At 36.5% G+C, this 15,357-nt stretch overlaps 1 protein-coding gene across 2 annotated transcripts in view; it reads right to left on the minus strand.

Moving 5' to 3' along the window:
• Positions 1–7,622: 7,622 nt before the first annotated feature.
• The window catches only part of TBC1D15 (TBC1 domain family member 15), a 79,818-nt gene continuing 72,083 nt past the window's right edge, over positions 7,623–15,357 (minus strand). For both annotated transcript variants that reach the window (XM_005896795.3, XM_070371009.1), the window contains 5 exons: positions 14,589–14,688; positions 13,632–13,729; positions 11,590–11,706; positions 10,214–10,300; positions 7,623–8,945 (listed from right to left, as the gene is read on the minus strand). In XM_005896795.3, the coding sequence (XP_005896857.1) occupies positions 8,724–8,945; positions 10,214–10,300; positions 11,590–11,706; positions 13,632–13,729; positions 14,589–14,688 (624 nt within the window). In that variant the 3' untranslated portion in view covers positions 7,623–8,723. The remainder of the gene's footprint in view (positions 8,946–10,213; positions 10,301–11,589; positions 11,707–13,631; positions 13,730–14,588; positions 14,689–15,357) is intronic.

Consider the following 15,357-nt stretch of genomic DNA (forward strand, 5'->3'; position numbering starts at 1 on the left):
TAAGAGTACGGAGGTACCTGAAAAATAATCAAGAGTGGTTATTTTGAGATTGGCAATCAACAAAAAGTCTCTTTCCCTTAAGTCTTTCTGGTTGTAAGCCATCGTTCCAGCCTATCCAGTTTGTGTCACAAGCAAATATGATAGTATGCCTTCTGTGCTTAAACCACATTGAATAAGGCAAGAGAAAGGGCTTAACTTCATAGCACAAAACCAGCCAACCTAATGATCACCTTGGTTGGATTTTTTTTTTTTTTCCATTGACATCTGACTCCTAGGGTTTACAGGGTACATTTTTGGTTCTGTGACAGGAATTGTTCACTATTATACCATCCATTCCTAATTCCTCCAACCTAACCACATGAATACCACACCAAAATAAACTTATGCCATAGCTGAAGTATTTCCTTAACTTAGTAGTAATTTATCAGTAAAGAAATGAAACACGCCTGCCATGACTAACATTTAAGAAACTCAAGCAGGTATTTACATAACACTATTCTCTTTTCAACATATTCACAAACCAACTGTCATATACATAGTTAATGAAGTTGTCATCTATTCTAGTACTCTGCATGTATGCTAAGTTGCATCAGTCATTTCTAATTCTGTGTGACGCTATGGACAAGAGCCTGCCAGGCTCCTCTGTCCGTAGGATTCTCCAGGCAAGAGTACTGGAGTGGGTTATCATGTCCTCCTCCAGGGCATCTTTCCGACCCAGGAATCAAACCTGCGTCCCTTAGATCTCCTGCATTAGCAGCAGATTCTTTACCACTAGAACCATATCCTGGTACTTAAAGTATCTACGAGTGGATTTTTTTTTTTTTTTAAAGCAGCAGTTATGGGAAAAAAAAGTCTTAGGCTCACATGAGATCTTAGGAGATCCCACTCTTTCAATGAGAAGTCTTCATAAAACTGATTATGCCATGATAGTCAGTATGGGGCTTCCCAGGTGGCGCTAGTGGTAAAGAATCCGCCTGCCAATGCAGGAGACACAAGAGATGCAGGTTCAATCCCTGGTGGGAAGATTGCCTGGAGTAGGAAATGGTGACCTGCTCCAGTATTTCTCGCCTGGAAAACTCCATGGACAGAGGAGCTTGGAGGGCTACAGTTTATGGGGCCACAGAGTTGGACATGATTGAGCACACACTCATAGTTGGTATGCACTTGTGCTCACAGCAAGAAAATCCCCAAACAACACCAACTCAAGTGGCCACCACTACGTCCACTCATACTATAATACACGAAAGTGTGCAGACACAATGGAAATGATTTACTCCTGTGGAACATACCCAAAGACTATAGAAACGATCATTTTGAGAAAAAAATTTCAACAAAGATAAAGATGGATTTAAATTTTGCAAGGATGTTCTATCAACCAGCCAGACATCCGACAATATAATCTGAATTAAGTCATGAAGGATAAGGGTGATTTGGTATCAAAAGTCGGACTGAACTGACCTAATGTTAAATCATAACCAAAAACAGCTGCTACAGCCTTAGGAATCAATTTTTTTCCTGATAAAATGTTCATATGACTATCAGTTCAGTTCAGTAGCTCAGTCATGTCCGATTCTGCAACCCCATGGACTGCAGCATGCAAGGCTTCCCTATCCATCAACAACTCCCAAAGCTTGCTCAGACTCATGTCCATCGTGGTTGGTGATGCCGTCCAATCACCTCATCCTCTGTTGTCCCCTTCTCCTCCTGCCCTCAATCTTTCCCAGGATCAGGGTCTTTTCCAATGAGTCAGTTCTTCCCATCAAGTGGCCACAGTATTGGAGTTTCAGCTTCAACATCAGTCCTTCCAGTGAATATTTAGGACTAATTTCCTTTAGGATGGACTGGTTGGATCTCCTTGCAGTCCAAGGGACTCTCAAGAGTCTTCTCCACCACCACCAAAGGCATCAAATCTTTGGAGCTCAGCTTTCTTTCTAGTCCAACTCTCACATCCATATACGACTACTGGAAAAACCATAGCTTTGACCAGACGGACCTTTGACTATCAAGTAGACACTATAATTTCCCATACCACTAAAATACTTAGTGCAGACAAGTCTGGTGATTTTTATTTTTTATAATTTTCTATATTGACGAAGATGGTTGACTAGAGACTTCTCTATTAATAAGCAAAATATGAAATCTATCTTACATTTGTGTTTTCATTATCATGTTTTTATGACAACTTCCATAAAGGGAGACTCATAAAAGGCAAGCACATTTAAACCAATTTGGAAAGGATAAAACTAAAGCAGAAAAGGAATAGTGATTTATTCTGGGGTCAGTGAGGCAACGGCTCAGATGAAACCAGAACACAGTTCAGATTTAAAATCAAAATGACCTCAATGAAAACAAATCAAATGGTGCCCCCGGGCCATACCTGTTGGATACTGTGTTTTGGCAGGAAAAGGAGACCACATGGCTTTAAGAATAAAAAACGATGGCCTGCAGAGGTATCTATTTGATTGTCATCAAATAAAATAGCATTTATTTGTCATGCCAGGCACTGTACTAAACATTTTACATATACTCCATTTACTGGGAACCACTATGGTCACAATATTAAGGACGACGGAGCCAGGTCTCAAATCCATGACTACCTGACTCGAAAACGTGTGCTCCTACACAAATAGTTTAACCCTTCTGTTTTGCATTCGTTAAGAAAATGTTTTGCATTTTCTAGTCGAACCATTCAGTGTGAATAAATTTTTTTCTGACACCTGACTCCCAGAATATTATAGGGTAAACTCCATGACTGTGGCAAGAACACAAAACACTTTATGATCCAAGCATCTACACCCCACCCTAAGCCACCTTGAACTGAGAAAACAAACACCTCAAACTAGTTGTACTATTTGTCCATTAGCACCACCAATCAAAAGAACTCGTATTTGTGTTGATACATAGTTATGCTATTCTAAATTGTGGCCAAGAAATTAAGTCAGTGATAGCAAATAAATAAGAAAACAGCAAGAAAAATAAGGTATACAAAACTTCAAGGTTTTTAAAAGTTTAACAAAGAAGCTCCTGTATTTAAAAAAAAAAAAAGCCATAGTGATGCTCTCAGACAATGTGAGTCCTTAAGAATAACTTAGGAAACCATGGAACGAGATTAAAGAGGGACCCCCTGGCCCGAGGCCAGGACTCTCATGGACTCACTCCACACTGTAAAGCTAACAAATAAAATGCTCACAATTATTCAACTCTTCTTGCAGAATAAACTTGGGGGGCGGGCAGTGCTCAGCTGCTCAGTCATGTCCAACTCTTTGCAACTCCACGAGCTGTAGCCCACCAGGCTTGTCCGTAGGATTTTCCCTGCAGGGATCCTGGAGGGGGTTGCCATTTCCTCCTCTGGGGAGCCTGCCCAACCCAGGGATCGAACCCGTTTCCTGAGTCTTCTACATTGGCAGGTAGATTCTTTACCACTGAGCCACTCTTCTAAACATACCTTCTTCTAATTCTGAAGAGTTGAAAATAGGGAAAATTCAGCAGCCCAGGAATGTGAGAAGCACTACAAAATCAAATTTAGAGTGATCAAAAGAAAATGGGAATTTCTGTGGTAAAGAATTTCCTTTTCCACAAGTGTTCAAAAAGAGTGGGGTGGGGTATAGATTCTCATGGCTGGAATGATTCACTTATAGTCCTGTCAGGAACAAGGGAATAGGTTAGGAAAAAATGATTCTGCTGACGCAGATGGCTCCAGGATTCTGCCACTTGAATTCAACTCACCAGACTACAGTTGAAACATTCCTATTCCTTAAATTCCTTCCCTAAGATGTACCTCTGTCAAGACTAACCCATCCATTACCTGTATATGTATGGCTGAGTCCCTTTGCTGTTCACCTGAAATTGTCACAACCCCAATACAGAATAAAAAATTTAAAGACATCCAAAAAAAAGAGAGTAACCCCATCCATTCCTTAAGCTGTAGTTTAAGCAGCAAGGGTTTTTTTTGTTTGTATGAAGTATCAATGAAACTGATTCTTTTCCCCCCAATCTTCACCAATCAATAAAATTTTGGGATAAGTTGTATTAAACAAAAAGTTAAAAAGCTGGTCTGGAAAATGTAATAGGATATGAAGGAAGCTAGAAACATCAGACTGGGTTTCCCCTCATTAGCCTACATATAGAATCCTTAAAAGCTCTGTAAACCAGAAGCAAATAAAATATTTGTCCCAAATTTATTCAGAAATTGCATTTAAATTGAATTTAACAAAACCGTTTTTCAGGTTAACGTCTTCACACCCTGACGTGTGTGAAAGAACTTATCATGAACTTTGGAAGGCAGAAATAGGAGCATGTGTGTTTACAATAGCATTACTTCTATTAAGAGTATAAAAAAATAAACAATTTCACTCAGAAAACAATTTAAGTCTTTATATCATCTATTTCAGTTAGATGCTATTGATTGCTAATGACTTTCTGGTCAGCAAATACTCCATTTGGCCTATTTAACATTTGATTCAGGTAACAAAAAGCACGTGACTCAGATTTTCTCTGGATGTATCGTGCATTCCATGCTTGCCAGGCGCAGTGGCATGCAGTGTTAATACTAAGCATCAAGAAGTACCTTGATGGCTTCTCCGCTGGAGAATTTGCCTTACAAACTGATCCTGTGACACTCATGAAAAAATGTGAGGTACAATCGGGCCATAAAACATCTAAAGCAATCTTAAAAACAGCTCTCACTGTGTTTTTAAAGCAGTTGGCTAACTCATCAGGTCTGGTTCCTCCAGACTACTGTGGTATCAAAAATATGTATTTTTGACTGTCACAGCAAAAGCCCATTTCTGAAGTTAATACATCTTCTTAATTAAAAAAACCTGAAAGGAACCTGTTCATTGATCACAGCGAAGCTTACTGGAATTTGTTCTTTTCATTGTCTACTTTAGTACATAGAGATGTGAAGAGCAATATACCAGAGAGATATCTGAGGAGAAGTGTATTTAATAGCTCACCTATTTATTCTAGGGCTTCCCAGGTGGCTCAGTGGTAAAGAAACCGCCTGCCAATGCAGGAGACAGGGGACACAAGTTTGACCCATCTGGGGAAGATTCTCTAGAAAATGGCAACCTACCCCAGTATTCTTGCCTGGAAAATCCCAGAGGAGCCTGGTGGGCTGAAGTCCACGGAATCCCAGAGTCAAACACGACTGAGGAAGCATTCACTCTATTATTCTAGTATTCCAACTAACTCTAGGGATTGAACTACATTAGGTAAATACAGCATTTCTGATTCCTGATGGTTCTTAGAAAGAGATTTGGATTACAATCTGTTTTTCTTTACAGTGAGTTTGTTAACAATGCAATTTCCCATGGGCCAAGAGTGCTTTGGATACCCCAGAACTTACAGAAGTATGTCCAATCACACTGCCCCACCCCCACCCCTCTCTGCATCTAAGGATGACACACTCTTTTTCCCTAAGTTAAGACAGCCTGAAAAATAGGAGTCTACTTATAAGACCTAAAGATAAAAATGTTTGTTATCAGAGCAATCCTCAACTTAAACAACTTAAAAATCCAACAACTTAAAAAACTCCCATATTATAAGGACCCAAAGGGAGGACAGCCAAATACACTGTTATCATTTAAATGGCAGTATTCATCTTAAACGGAGAAGGCAATGACACCTCACTCCAGTACTTTTGCCTGGAAAATCCCATGGATGGAGGAGCCTGGTGGGCTGCAGTCCATAGGGTCGCACAGAGTCGGACACGACTGAGCGACTTCACTTTCACGCATTGGAGAAGGAAATGGCAACCCACTCCAGTGTTCTTGCCTGGAGAATCCCAGGGACGGGGAGCCTGGTGGGCTGCCATCTATGTGGTTGCACAGAGTCGGACACGACTAAAGTTACTTAGCAGCAGCATTCATCTTAAAAGTATTGAGTTGACCAAAAAGTCCTTTCAGGTTTTTCCCTAAGATGTTACCAGAAAACCCTAACGAACGTTTTGGCCAACTCAGTACAGTAAGCACAGACGTTTACTGTCGGATAATGACATTAGATACTGATTAAAACAACTTTCAGATTCATCTCAAATTTAACCCTGTTTCATGTTAAGAAATAAAATGACACTGAAAGTTTCCCTTCAAAATGTTAAGAACAGAGGAGGAACCTACATAAAATAGTCAAAATTGACTGTCATCACTTTTTACTAAAAATGATGACCAGAACTAGGGCAAATTCACCTTAGAAAATCAAGGAACTACTTTAAAAAAAAAAAAAAAAAACCTTAAGGACGTGTCTACCTAACTGTAAGTCAAAATTTAAGCCAAGCAATACAATATACAATGGCAATTCTCTAAATCTCCAATACAAAAAGGTTGCCCATAGACTCCCATCAGAATTGAAAACACTTTTTACAGCACATAATATAGCTCAGCTGGTAAAGAATCCACCAGCAATGCAGGAGACCCTGATTCGATTCCTGGGTCGGGAAGATCTGCTGGAGAAGGGATAGGCTACCCACTCCAGTATTCTTGGGCTTCCCTCGTGGCTCAGCTGGTGAAGAATCCGCGTGCAATCCGGATAGACCTGGGTTCAATTCCTGGGTTGAGAAAATCCCCTGAAGTGAAAGGCTACCCACTCCAGTATTATGGTCTGGAGAATTCCATGGACTATCCATGGGGTTGCAAAGAGTCGGACACGACTGAGCGACTTGCACTTTCACTTTCAGTATTTTATGTGTTATTGGCAAGGACAGAGCACCTTGTGAAAATTAAAACAAACAATTCTTTTAAAAGTCAGACTAAGATACTTACCTGAACTATATCTATCTTAGCAATATCAACAGTTCAAGTTTACATGGTTATTTGCTAGCTGGTTCTGAGGAGCAGGATTAAGTCAGACTTTACTTAGCACTGTATTATTATTATTATTTACATATAAAAAATGGTCCAAAGAGAAATATTACATGTTTAGTAAAAATGTTTTTAACAAGTAGTTTTAAAAATAAAACTTCACAAAAGTTAAACTTACTAAATGTCTTAAGATTTTTTAAAACTCTGAAGTAGACATTATATTACATAGTTGGGGGAAAAAAAAAATCTCCCCAAAAGTCCCTGTCCAGGAAGAACAAGGACATCAAGATGTTCTCAGCAATTTCCTGAACAGCAGGAAATGAAAGGCTGGAGATACTGAGCTTTGATCCGTTTACTTTTTTTTCTGAATAGACTTACTCATTATTAACTGATGAAAGATAACACACATATGATATTAAAAACTACAATCTAATGGTTCTACTGTCATGATTGTCAGTTAAAGCTCAAGTAAGAAAAGTTCATTTGGTTCCCTAGTTCTCTGGGGTCGGAGGCAGGGTGCTGGGAATCTATCTAGTGGACCATTTTAGAACTATGTAACTTTTGTTTTACATTATTAACTTCACTTGTAGGAAGTTGCTTTACTGATTCAGATAATTATATCCTCCAAGGCAATACTATACTCAATTTCATGCTAATAAAAAGTTTCTTTATAAAAGAGTCATGTTTCTCACTTCTTTCCACAACTCATTCAAATGACTGTTTCAATCATATAAAAACACAAGATGCACTAGGGTCTATCTTAGGGTTTTCTTTTTCTGATGAAGAACCAGCAGATTATTTCCAAGTGCAATTTAACTGAAAACACCATTTCAACTTCAGATTTATTTTAATGATATGTACAGAAGTAAACAAATTACAATTAAAATGGAATCAGTTATGTTCATTACACATAACTTAAATCATGCAACACTGCATGGTAAAAACAACAGCTTCATTCATATACAAAAGAGCATTATTTTGAGACTCGTTATAGTATAGTGAAATTTTTGACGTAAGCTTTTGGTAAAGAGTATTTCATAAAAATTTAAAGACCTGATTAATCAGTTAATGCATTATTAGGAAAGATAGTAAACATTATTAGTAAAATGAGACTATAAGCAATTAACTTGAAAATTACACCAGGTATGGGGTTGAATGTAGTCTCCTGAAATAAATGTTTGGTTAAGAAAATAGCTTTGAAAAAGATCTCATACTGAAGCTATGTATTTACTTTGTGAAATCAGGTTATATAAATCAATAGTCAAGTTTATTCAGTTAAAGAAAATATGCCTATCCTTTCTTACACTCATAAATAAGTACTTATACAGTCTTTATATACAAGTGAAGAAAAGTTCAATGTAAAAAATATACTGCCAATCCACTTATTATGGTTGAAATAGCTCTTTATCTACACATTAAATTGCATTGATGAAAATGTCCAATTTAAATCACATTCAACCAGTGTAAATATTTAAGCTAAGTATTTTTGTAAACAAGAGAGAAAAATAAATTCTTTCATTTCATCACTGGGCCACAATCTACTTCTCAGCTTAGAAAGCTATAGAAAGGCTCAGCATTTCATCAAATCCAAACCTGCTAAACTTGGAGTAAACAAAGTGAATGTTTTCAAAGTGCATAATTTCCAACTCATCCACTTGTACTATTTTTCCAATTCCAGTTCATCAGCAAGAAAATAAAATGTACTTAGCTATAAAAAATACTAAGGAATGTTATTGAAAAGGAAAGGCTATTTGGTAGAAGTAACTACAAAAATAATTAGTTTAAATCTCTGTAAAGCTTTAATGCAAGAACATCAGTACACATTCTTTCCATAAACCTTAAAGCATGATCAATACCAAGATTTCAAATTTCCACCTTTCAAGTACTTGAAAAAGAGTTGTAACAAAGTGTCTCTTCAAAGAATGATCATGCAGGTGTTAATCTGCTGACATTTGGGGACATGGATATCTCTGTTGGGTTGTCATCTCTGCCTCCACTGGCAGTAAGGACAGGTAACAAGTTACTCTGAAATGCAGATGCAGGACAAATAGTCATGCCAGTATTTTCATCTTCCCCATTGTCTGAATCCGGTGTTGTAACTTCACTATCCTGAAGCCCCAGGATCTCACAAACTGCTTGTGGCAACTCCTGAATAAGAAGAACCAAATACAAAATCATTCACCATTGAGGAAAAGTAATCACAAATTAACACTTACTTTTTAAGATAACATCAAACATTTGTTCTAACAGTGCAATTGTTATGCACCTTCTCAGACCTTCCTTCTCCACTCGAAATGAAATCCAAATCACTCTTTTTAATAAGTGGTTTTCTGATCTTCTATTCTTAATTAGCCACTCCCCACTCTACCCCCACCCCACCACTCCCACAAACATACTGTTTTCTAACATTTTGCATTTATTTCATTCTCTTTCATTCTTTTCCCTCAATACACACACATTCCTTAAACTTGAAAAGTAGCACTGACAAGTTTTTAACAGAATAGCCATCAAATAAGTGAACTAAAATAGGGCTTCCCTGCTGCTTCAGTGGTAAATAATCCACCTGCCAATGTAGAAGCCATGGATTCGATCCCTGATCCGGATGCCATGGAGCAACTAAGCCTGTGCGCCTCAAGTACTGAGCCCGGGAGCCTCAATTACCGAGCCCATGTGCTGCAGCCACAGAAGTCCGAGAGCCTGAGCTCCCCAAACAGAGGAGCCCCTGCAGGGAGGAGCCTGCGAGCCGCAAGGAAGAGCAGCTGCCACTGTCCTCAACCAGAAAAGCCCAGGCAGCAATGAAGTCCCAGTGCAGCCGTTAAGTATATAAATATGTACAATTGTAAAGAAAAAAACTGAGCCAAAATAAATATTTGGAACCATGAACAAATGACACAAAGACTAAATAAGAATTCTCTTAAAAATCTGAAAACCAAAATACACCAAAAGTATAATACTTTGGTTTAAATTCAGGACACAACACCTCAAACTTGCCTTGTTTTTAGAGATAATTAAGAGCTTGACTGATATAAATGTAATAACACTGACCAAATAATATTCATTTAATTATTTCTGATTAGCATCTGTCTTTACTTGAAGACATTATATATTTAATATGAGGTCCTATTCTGTGTTCACTAATTTGATAATATATCAATGCTTCTACAGCCTCTTGTTGTTGCCAAAGTGTTTTCATTACTTTTATCATTCCGTCTTATTACTGTTTGTCTCCTAGCATAATTATTCAATTGTTTTCAATTAAGTGCTGTAAATCTATAATGGTAAACAAATGTTAGCCAATACTTTGTGTCTGCCATCAACTTACTAATTTAACTTCTTTTAAAAAGAAAAATTTTATGACCTCAATCCACCAAAATCATAGACAAAAAAATCTTTCCATTACTTAAAATACTGTATACCTTGCATTTTACCATCTGTAGTGAAATTGCTTCTGCCTTGCATAATACATCTTCCACATCAATTTTCATGGACAATTCATTGATATGCTAGAATAAATCAATAAAATAATTGAAACTGAAACACTATTATACTCTATTACACAATTTATTACTAGTTATATTCAGTCAGTTCAGTTGCTCAGTCATGTCCAACTCTGCAACCCCATGAACTACAGCATGCCAGGCTTCCCTGTCCATCACCAACTCCCAGAGTTTACTCAAACTCATGTCCATTGAGTTGGTGATGCCATCCAACCATCTCATCCTCTGTCATCCCCTTCTCCTCCCTCCTTCAATCTTTCCCAGCATCAGGGTCTTTTCTAATGAGTCAGTACTTCGCATCAGGTGGCCAAAGTATTGGACTTTCAACGTCAACATCAGTCCTTCCAATGAACACCCAGGACTGATCTCCTTTAGAATGAACTGGTTGGATCTCCTTGCAGTCCAAGGGACTCTCAAGAGTCTTCTCCAACACCACAGTTCAAAAGCATCAATTCTTTGGTGCTCAGCTTTCTTTATAGTCCAACTCTCACATCCATACATGACTACTGGAAAAATCATAGCTTTGACTAGATGGACCTTAACTGGCAAAGTAATGTCTCTGCTTTTTAATAAGCTGTCTAGGTTGGTCATAACTTTTCTTCCAAGGAGCAAGCGTCTTTTAATTTCATGGCTGCAGTCACCATCTGCAGTGATTTTCAAGCCCCCAAAAATAAAGTCAGCCAGCTTCCCCATCTATTTGCTATGACGTGATGGGACCAGATGCCATGATCTTAGTTTTCTGAATGTTGAATTTTAGCCAACTTTTTCACTCTCCTCTTTTACTTTCATCAAGAGGCTCCTTAGTTCTTCTTAGCTTTCTTCCATAAGGGTGGTGTCATACTAGTTATATTACACTGCAGATAAAATCCTCAAAACAAAATACCCTCAGACTACAAGTAAACAGGTAATTTAATATATCCCTCATTAGATCATTTCAAGTTTTAAAGCTAAGGAACAGCTATTAATAATAAGCTTATGGAACATTAAATCCAGCAGCTGTCCCAAGTTTACTATCTCAAAGTTATAAGCAAAAGTATTACTTTGTTTAGAAAAGTAAACAACATAAAAGAGCATTTGTTGACTTTGTTTCTCTAATTAGCAAGGAAAAAAAATAATTGGCCAACATGTTCAACTTGCTGAACTGTCATTCTCAGAGAACTGGTCCTAGTATTGATTACTACTGATAAAATTTTAAGTCACTCAAGAGATTCAACAACACTCCAAGGAAATGTTTGTTTTCCAACAAAAAGAGGAAAGAGTCAAAATATTAAAATCTAAATTAAAAGAAAAACTACCTTAAGTATTTCATTAAAGCCATAATGTTTTTCCATTATTTGTTGTTTTTCTGACTCCAGAATAGCACAACAGAGAAGAAGATGAAAATTTTTACATGGTAGTTCAGTCCACATTACCTATAGAAAACAGAACACATATTTAGTAAACTCTATCAATTCTAAAATATTTTCTTCATAGATATGATGCTCAATTCTGAATGACTTCTATGCAAAGCAGAAGTTGCCTAGATGGAGTAGTTCATTCTTTTTCTACTTAAGAAATGAGGTGTGGGGAATGAAAGTCTTACCTTTTTACCCACAAACAATAAATGAATTATGATGAATTTCAAACACATCTCTTTAGGTGACTACAGTTAGCACTGAGCCTAATCAATACTATAAATGGCTAAGGTGTAAGGGTTAGAGGTATTTTCAATATTTTCTGAATCTTCAGTTTTTCATTTTTAAATCATCTTCAGTCTCTGGGGGTGGAGGGAAAAGCTACATCATAGGAATAAAAATTATACACTACATGGAATCAAAAACATCCAGAGGTAGCTCTATATTCTAAAACAACATATTATATAATAAATCAGAATATCTCTAATTGTGACAAAAACTGAATCAACCACCCAAAATTTATACCCAAATGTGTACAACATTTGATCATTTCTTCCTAATCAATGTCCTAAAACTTAAAGTCTTAATTTCCTCTGGTTAATGTACTTACTATCTTTTTTAGAAAGATCAAAGTCTCATGTAAACAATATTATTAAAGTACCAGAAATGTTCTTACTTCTTTTACTAAAAATAAACCAAGTAGAATCATTTTCAGACTAAATCCATTTTTGAAAGTTTAATTATAATGCAATTAACCTCAAAGAGTTCATTAAAAGTCCTAATTTATTTGGTAAACACAGATTAAGGAGTTATTACAATTATTGAAAACTTTTAAAAAGAAGCTGAGATACTAATTTAATGAAATTGATAAACTTTAAAGTACAATTCTAGATCAAGAACATGTAAGTTTTCCTTCTAATTTCAAACAAAGTGCTCCTCCACAAAGCAAGGATCCTTCAGTTAGTGGATCACCTTCTCTAATGGGAGCGTAGCCTCCAAAAGTATAGGAATCAACCTCCAGGTGTAAAAGCCTCATGATACTCACTGCATATTAAGTTTACTTATTATTCAAACAGAGTATTTCCCCCATTCTTTCCTTGGCAAAGTTTCTGTCACCTTTACTTTTATAAAGATAAGGTAGTGGATGGTCATTATGCCAATAGTCTATTTCGAAAGCACTACAATCTGTTAACAATTAACAGATATATGAGAAGAAAATAATACTCTCTTGCTTTTCATCATGAGTTGCCCTGGGTACAAAATGGAATAAAAAGATACAAACCAAAAACATGATCATGAATACTCTCTAGAGTGAGGAAAAGGGTAATGGGGCTTGGGGTGGTGATTAAAGATCTAAGCTATATCTTTCAATATTTTTTGCCTTGGAAAGAAAGAGAAAAGACTACTGGATTGGCCAAAAAGTTCATTCGAACAAACTTTCTGGCCAACTCGATAGAAGTAAATAAGGCAAAATTATTACATACGTTGAATGCAGATAGTAGCATGTTTGTTACATTATTCTTAGTATTTTGCTCTAACTTAAATTTCTTTAAAAAGCAGAACAAAAGTCAGTTCCCTCCCAATACTCCAGACTACAAATAAAGTACCATCTTAACTGACTGGCCTGCCAAAACTTCCTTAACTATATTTAAATCTACACCCAAATTCAGCACAGTCTCACATAAAGTATCCCAAGGTCAAATGGTCTACACAACTGGTTCTGGGAAATCTCCTGGCCCCCAGTCTCACAAGGATGTGATCTACAGAAAAAAGCTCCCAAGACCACATATTCAGTTCAACATAGTTTTTAAGGAGAGACCAAAAACATCAGAATTTCAAAACTGCTTTAGAAATTTCAGCCAGGATACTATAATCCGTTTATAAAAACAAAATGGTTATTTCCATAAAAAGTGTTACATTTTTACAATAATTTAAGAACTTACCTCCCATAATCGAAGAATATCTAGAAAACTAAATTCCCTTTTAAATCTGATTAAAAGCCATCTGAAGCAAAAATAAAGGTATCCAGAGTCCTGGGACTCTACAAAAAAAACAAAAACAAAACACCTTACTTCCTCTTAAATTATCTCAGAATAGGGTACCTATTTCAAACTCAAATTTTTCTGTTCATCTTAGGCTTAGAAGTCCTATAAATTTAATTGTCTTCTACTAATTCAAGGAAACGATTCAGAATTGCAGCCTAACTTCTTTAAAAGCAAACCACCAAGTAATAGCTGACTCTCCATATCTCTTCAGGTCTGTGTCTGTGGATTCAACCAATCGTGAATGGAAAATATTTGGGGGAAAAACAAAATTCTAGGAAGTTCCAAAATGCAAAGCTTGAATTTGCTGTACTTGGCAACTATTTAAAAAGGATTTACATTGTATTTACAACTATTTACACAGCAATTATGTTGTGTGAGGTATGATAAATAATCTAGAGATGATCTAAAGTATACAGGAGGATGTGCATAGGCTATATGCAAATACTATGCCATTTTATGTAAGAGACTTGAGTCTCCTCGGATTTTGATATGGGGGTGAGAGTGTATGTGTGTTCAGTCACTCAGTCAGGCCCAACTCTTTTCAACTCTGGACCGTAGCCCGTCAGGCTCCTGTCTATGGAATTTTTCAGGTAAGAATACTGTAGTGGATTGCCATTTCTTCCTCCAAAAGATCTTCCCAACCCAGGGACAGTCCTCACAAATGAGAGATGACTCGTATTTCATAGTATGATTAAACTGTTTTAAGGCCGAACTGTACAAGGGGGACAGTTTGGTCCCAGTTTTATTCCTCAGAGGAACCCAGGCAACATTGGTGGGTTATACAGTCTTTACATTTTTTCTCTCTGCATATTACCCCACAATTTGCTGAGTATAGCTTTGTTTCACTCAACTCACCCAAGTAACTGCAAAATCCACTGTCCAACAACCGAAGTAAGGTACTCAGCTGAATAAGCTGGGTCTTCATGCCTTGCATCTGCTCTTCGAAATTTTGATGCTTTAAAAAAAAATATTCAGTAATAATAAATATTTTACAATACATAACCACTGATAACTGTGCCATTAAAATAAGGACAAATGTTGGACTTACACCATATTGATTATATTATAAAATCACAACTAATTAAAATGCTAAAAGATTATTTTTTCCCACTATTCAATTTTTTAAGATAAAGAATAATGCAGACAACAGCAGCTGTAGACTGACTGATATACTATTCTTATATCAAATAAGAAACCTGGGTGAAAGGAACATACATTTGGGATACAGACTTTTATCAAATCACTTTACTGCTAAGTATTTCTTCAAATTAACATAGGAAATAAAATTAATTTTAGCCTTAATATGTGTCCAGTGTTAAAGAATTAACTAATTATTTCTTATGATTTGATGACATTAAGGGATCTATGAAGTCAAAACCATTTTCATGACAACAGCAATACTAAAACAATCTATGCATTTTGCACTTTAAACTCTCCCATAATTGTAAAGGCTATAAAAAGGCTATATATTGCAATAGACTGCATACAGGAACAGATGTGAAAGTCAGCTGTCTCCTATTAAACTAAATACTACACATTAAAAGAAAATGAAAACTGGAAGATAATCCCTCTTTTCAGTAAATTCTGTTTTAGAAAAGTTATTTTTCATTTTTTAAAAATGTAT

The sequence above is a fragment of the Bos mutus genome, chromosome 5 (assembly GCF_027580195.1).
Source record: "Bos mutus isolate GX-2022 chromosome 5, NWIPB_WYAK_1.1, whole genome shotgun sequence".
NCBI classification, from domain to species: domain Eukaryota; kingdom Metazoa; phylum Chordata; class Mammalia; order Artiodactyla; family Bovidae; genus Bos; species Bos mutus.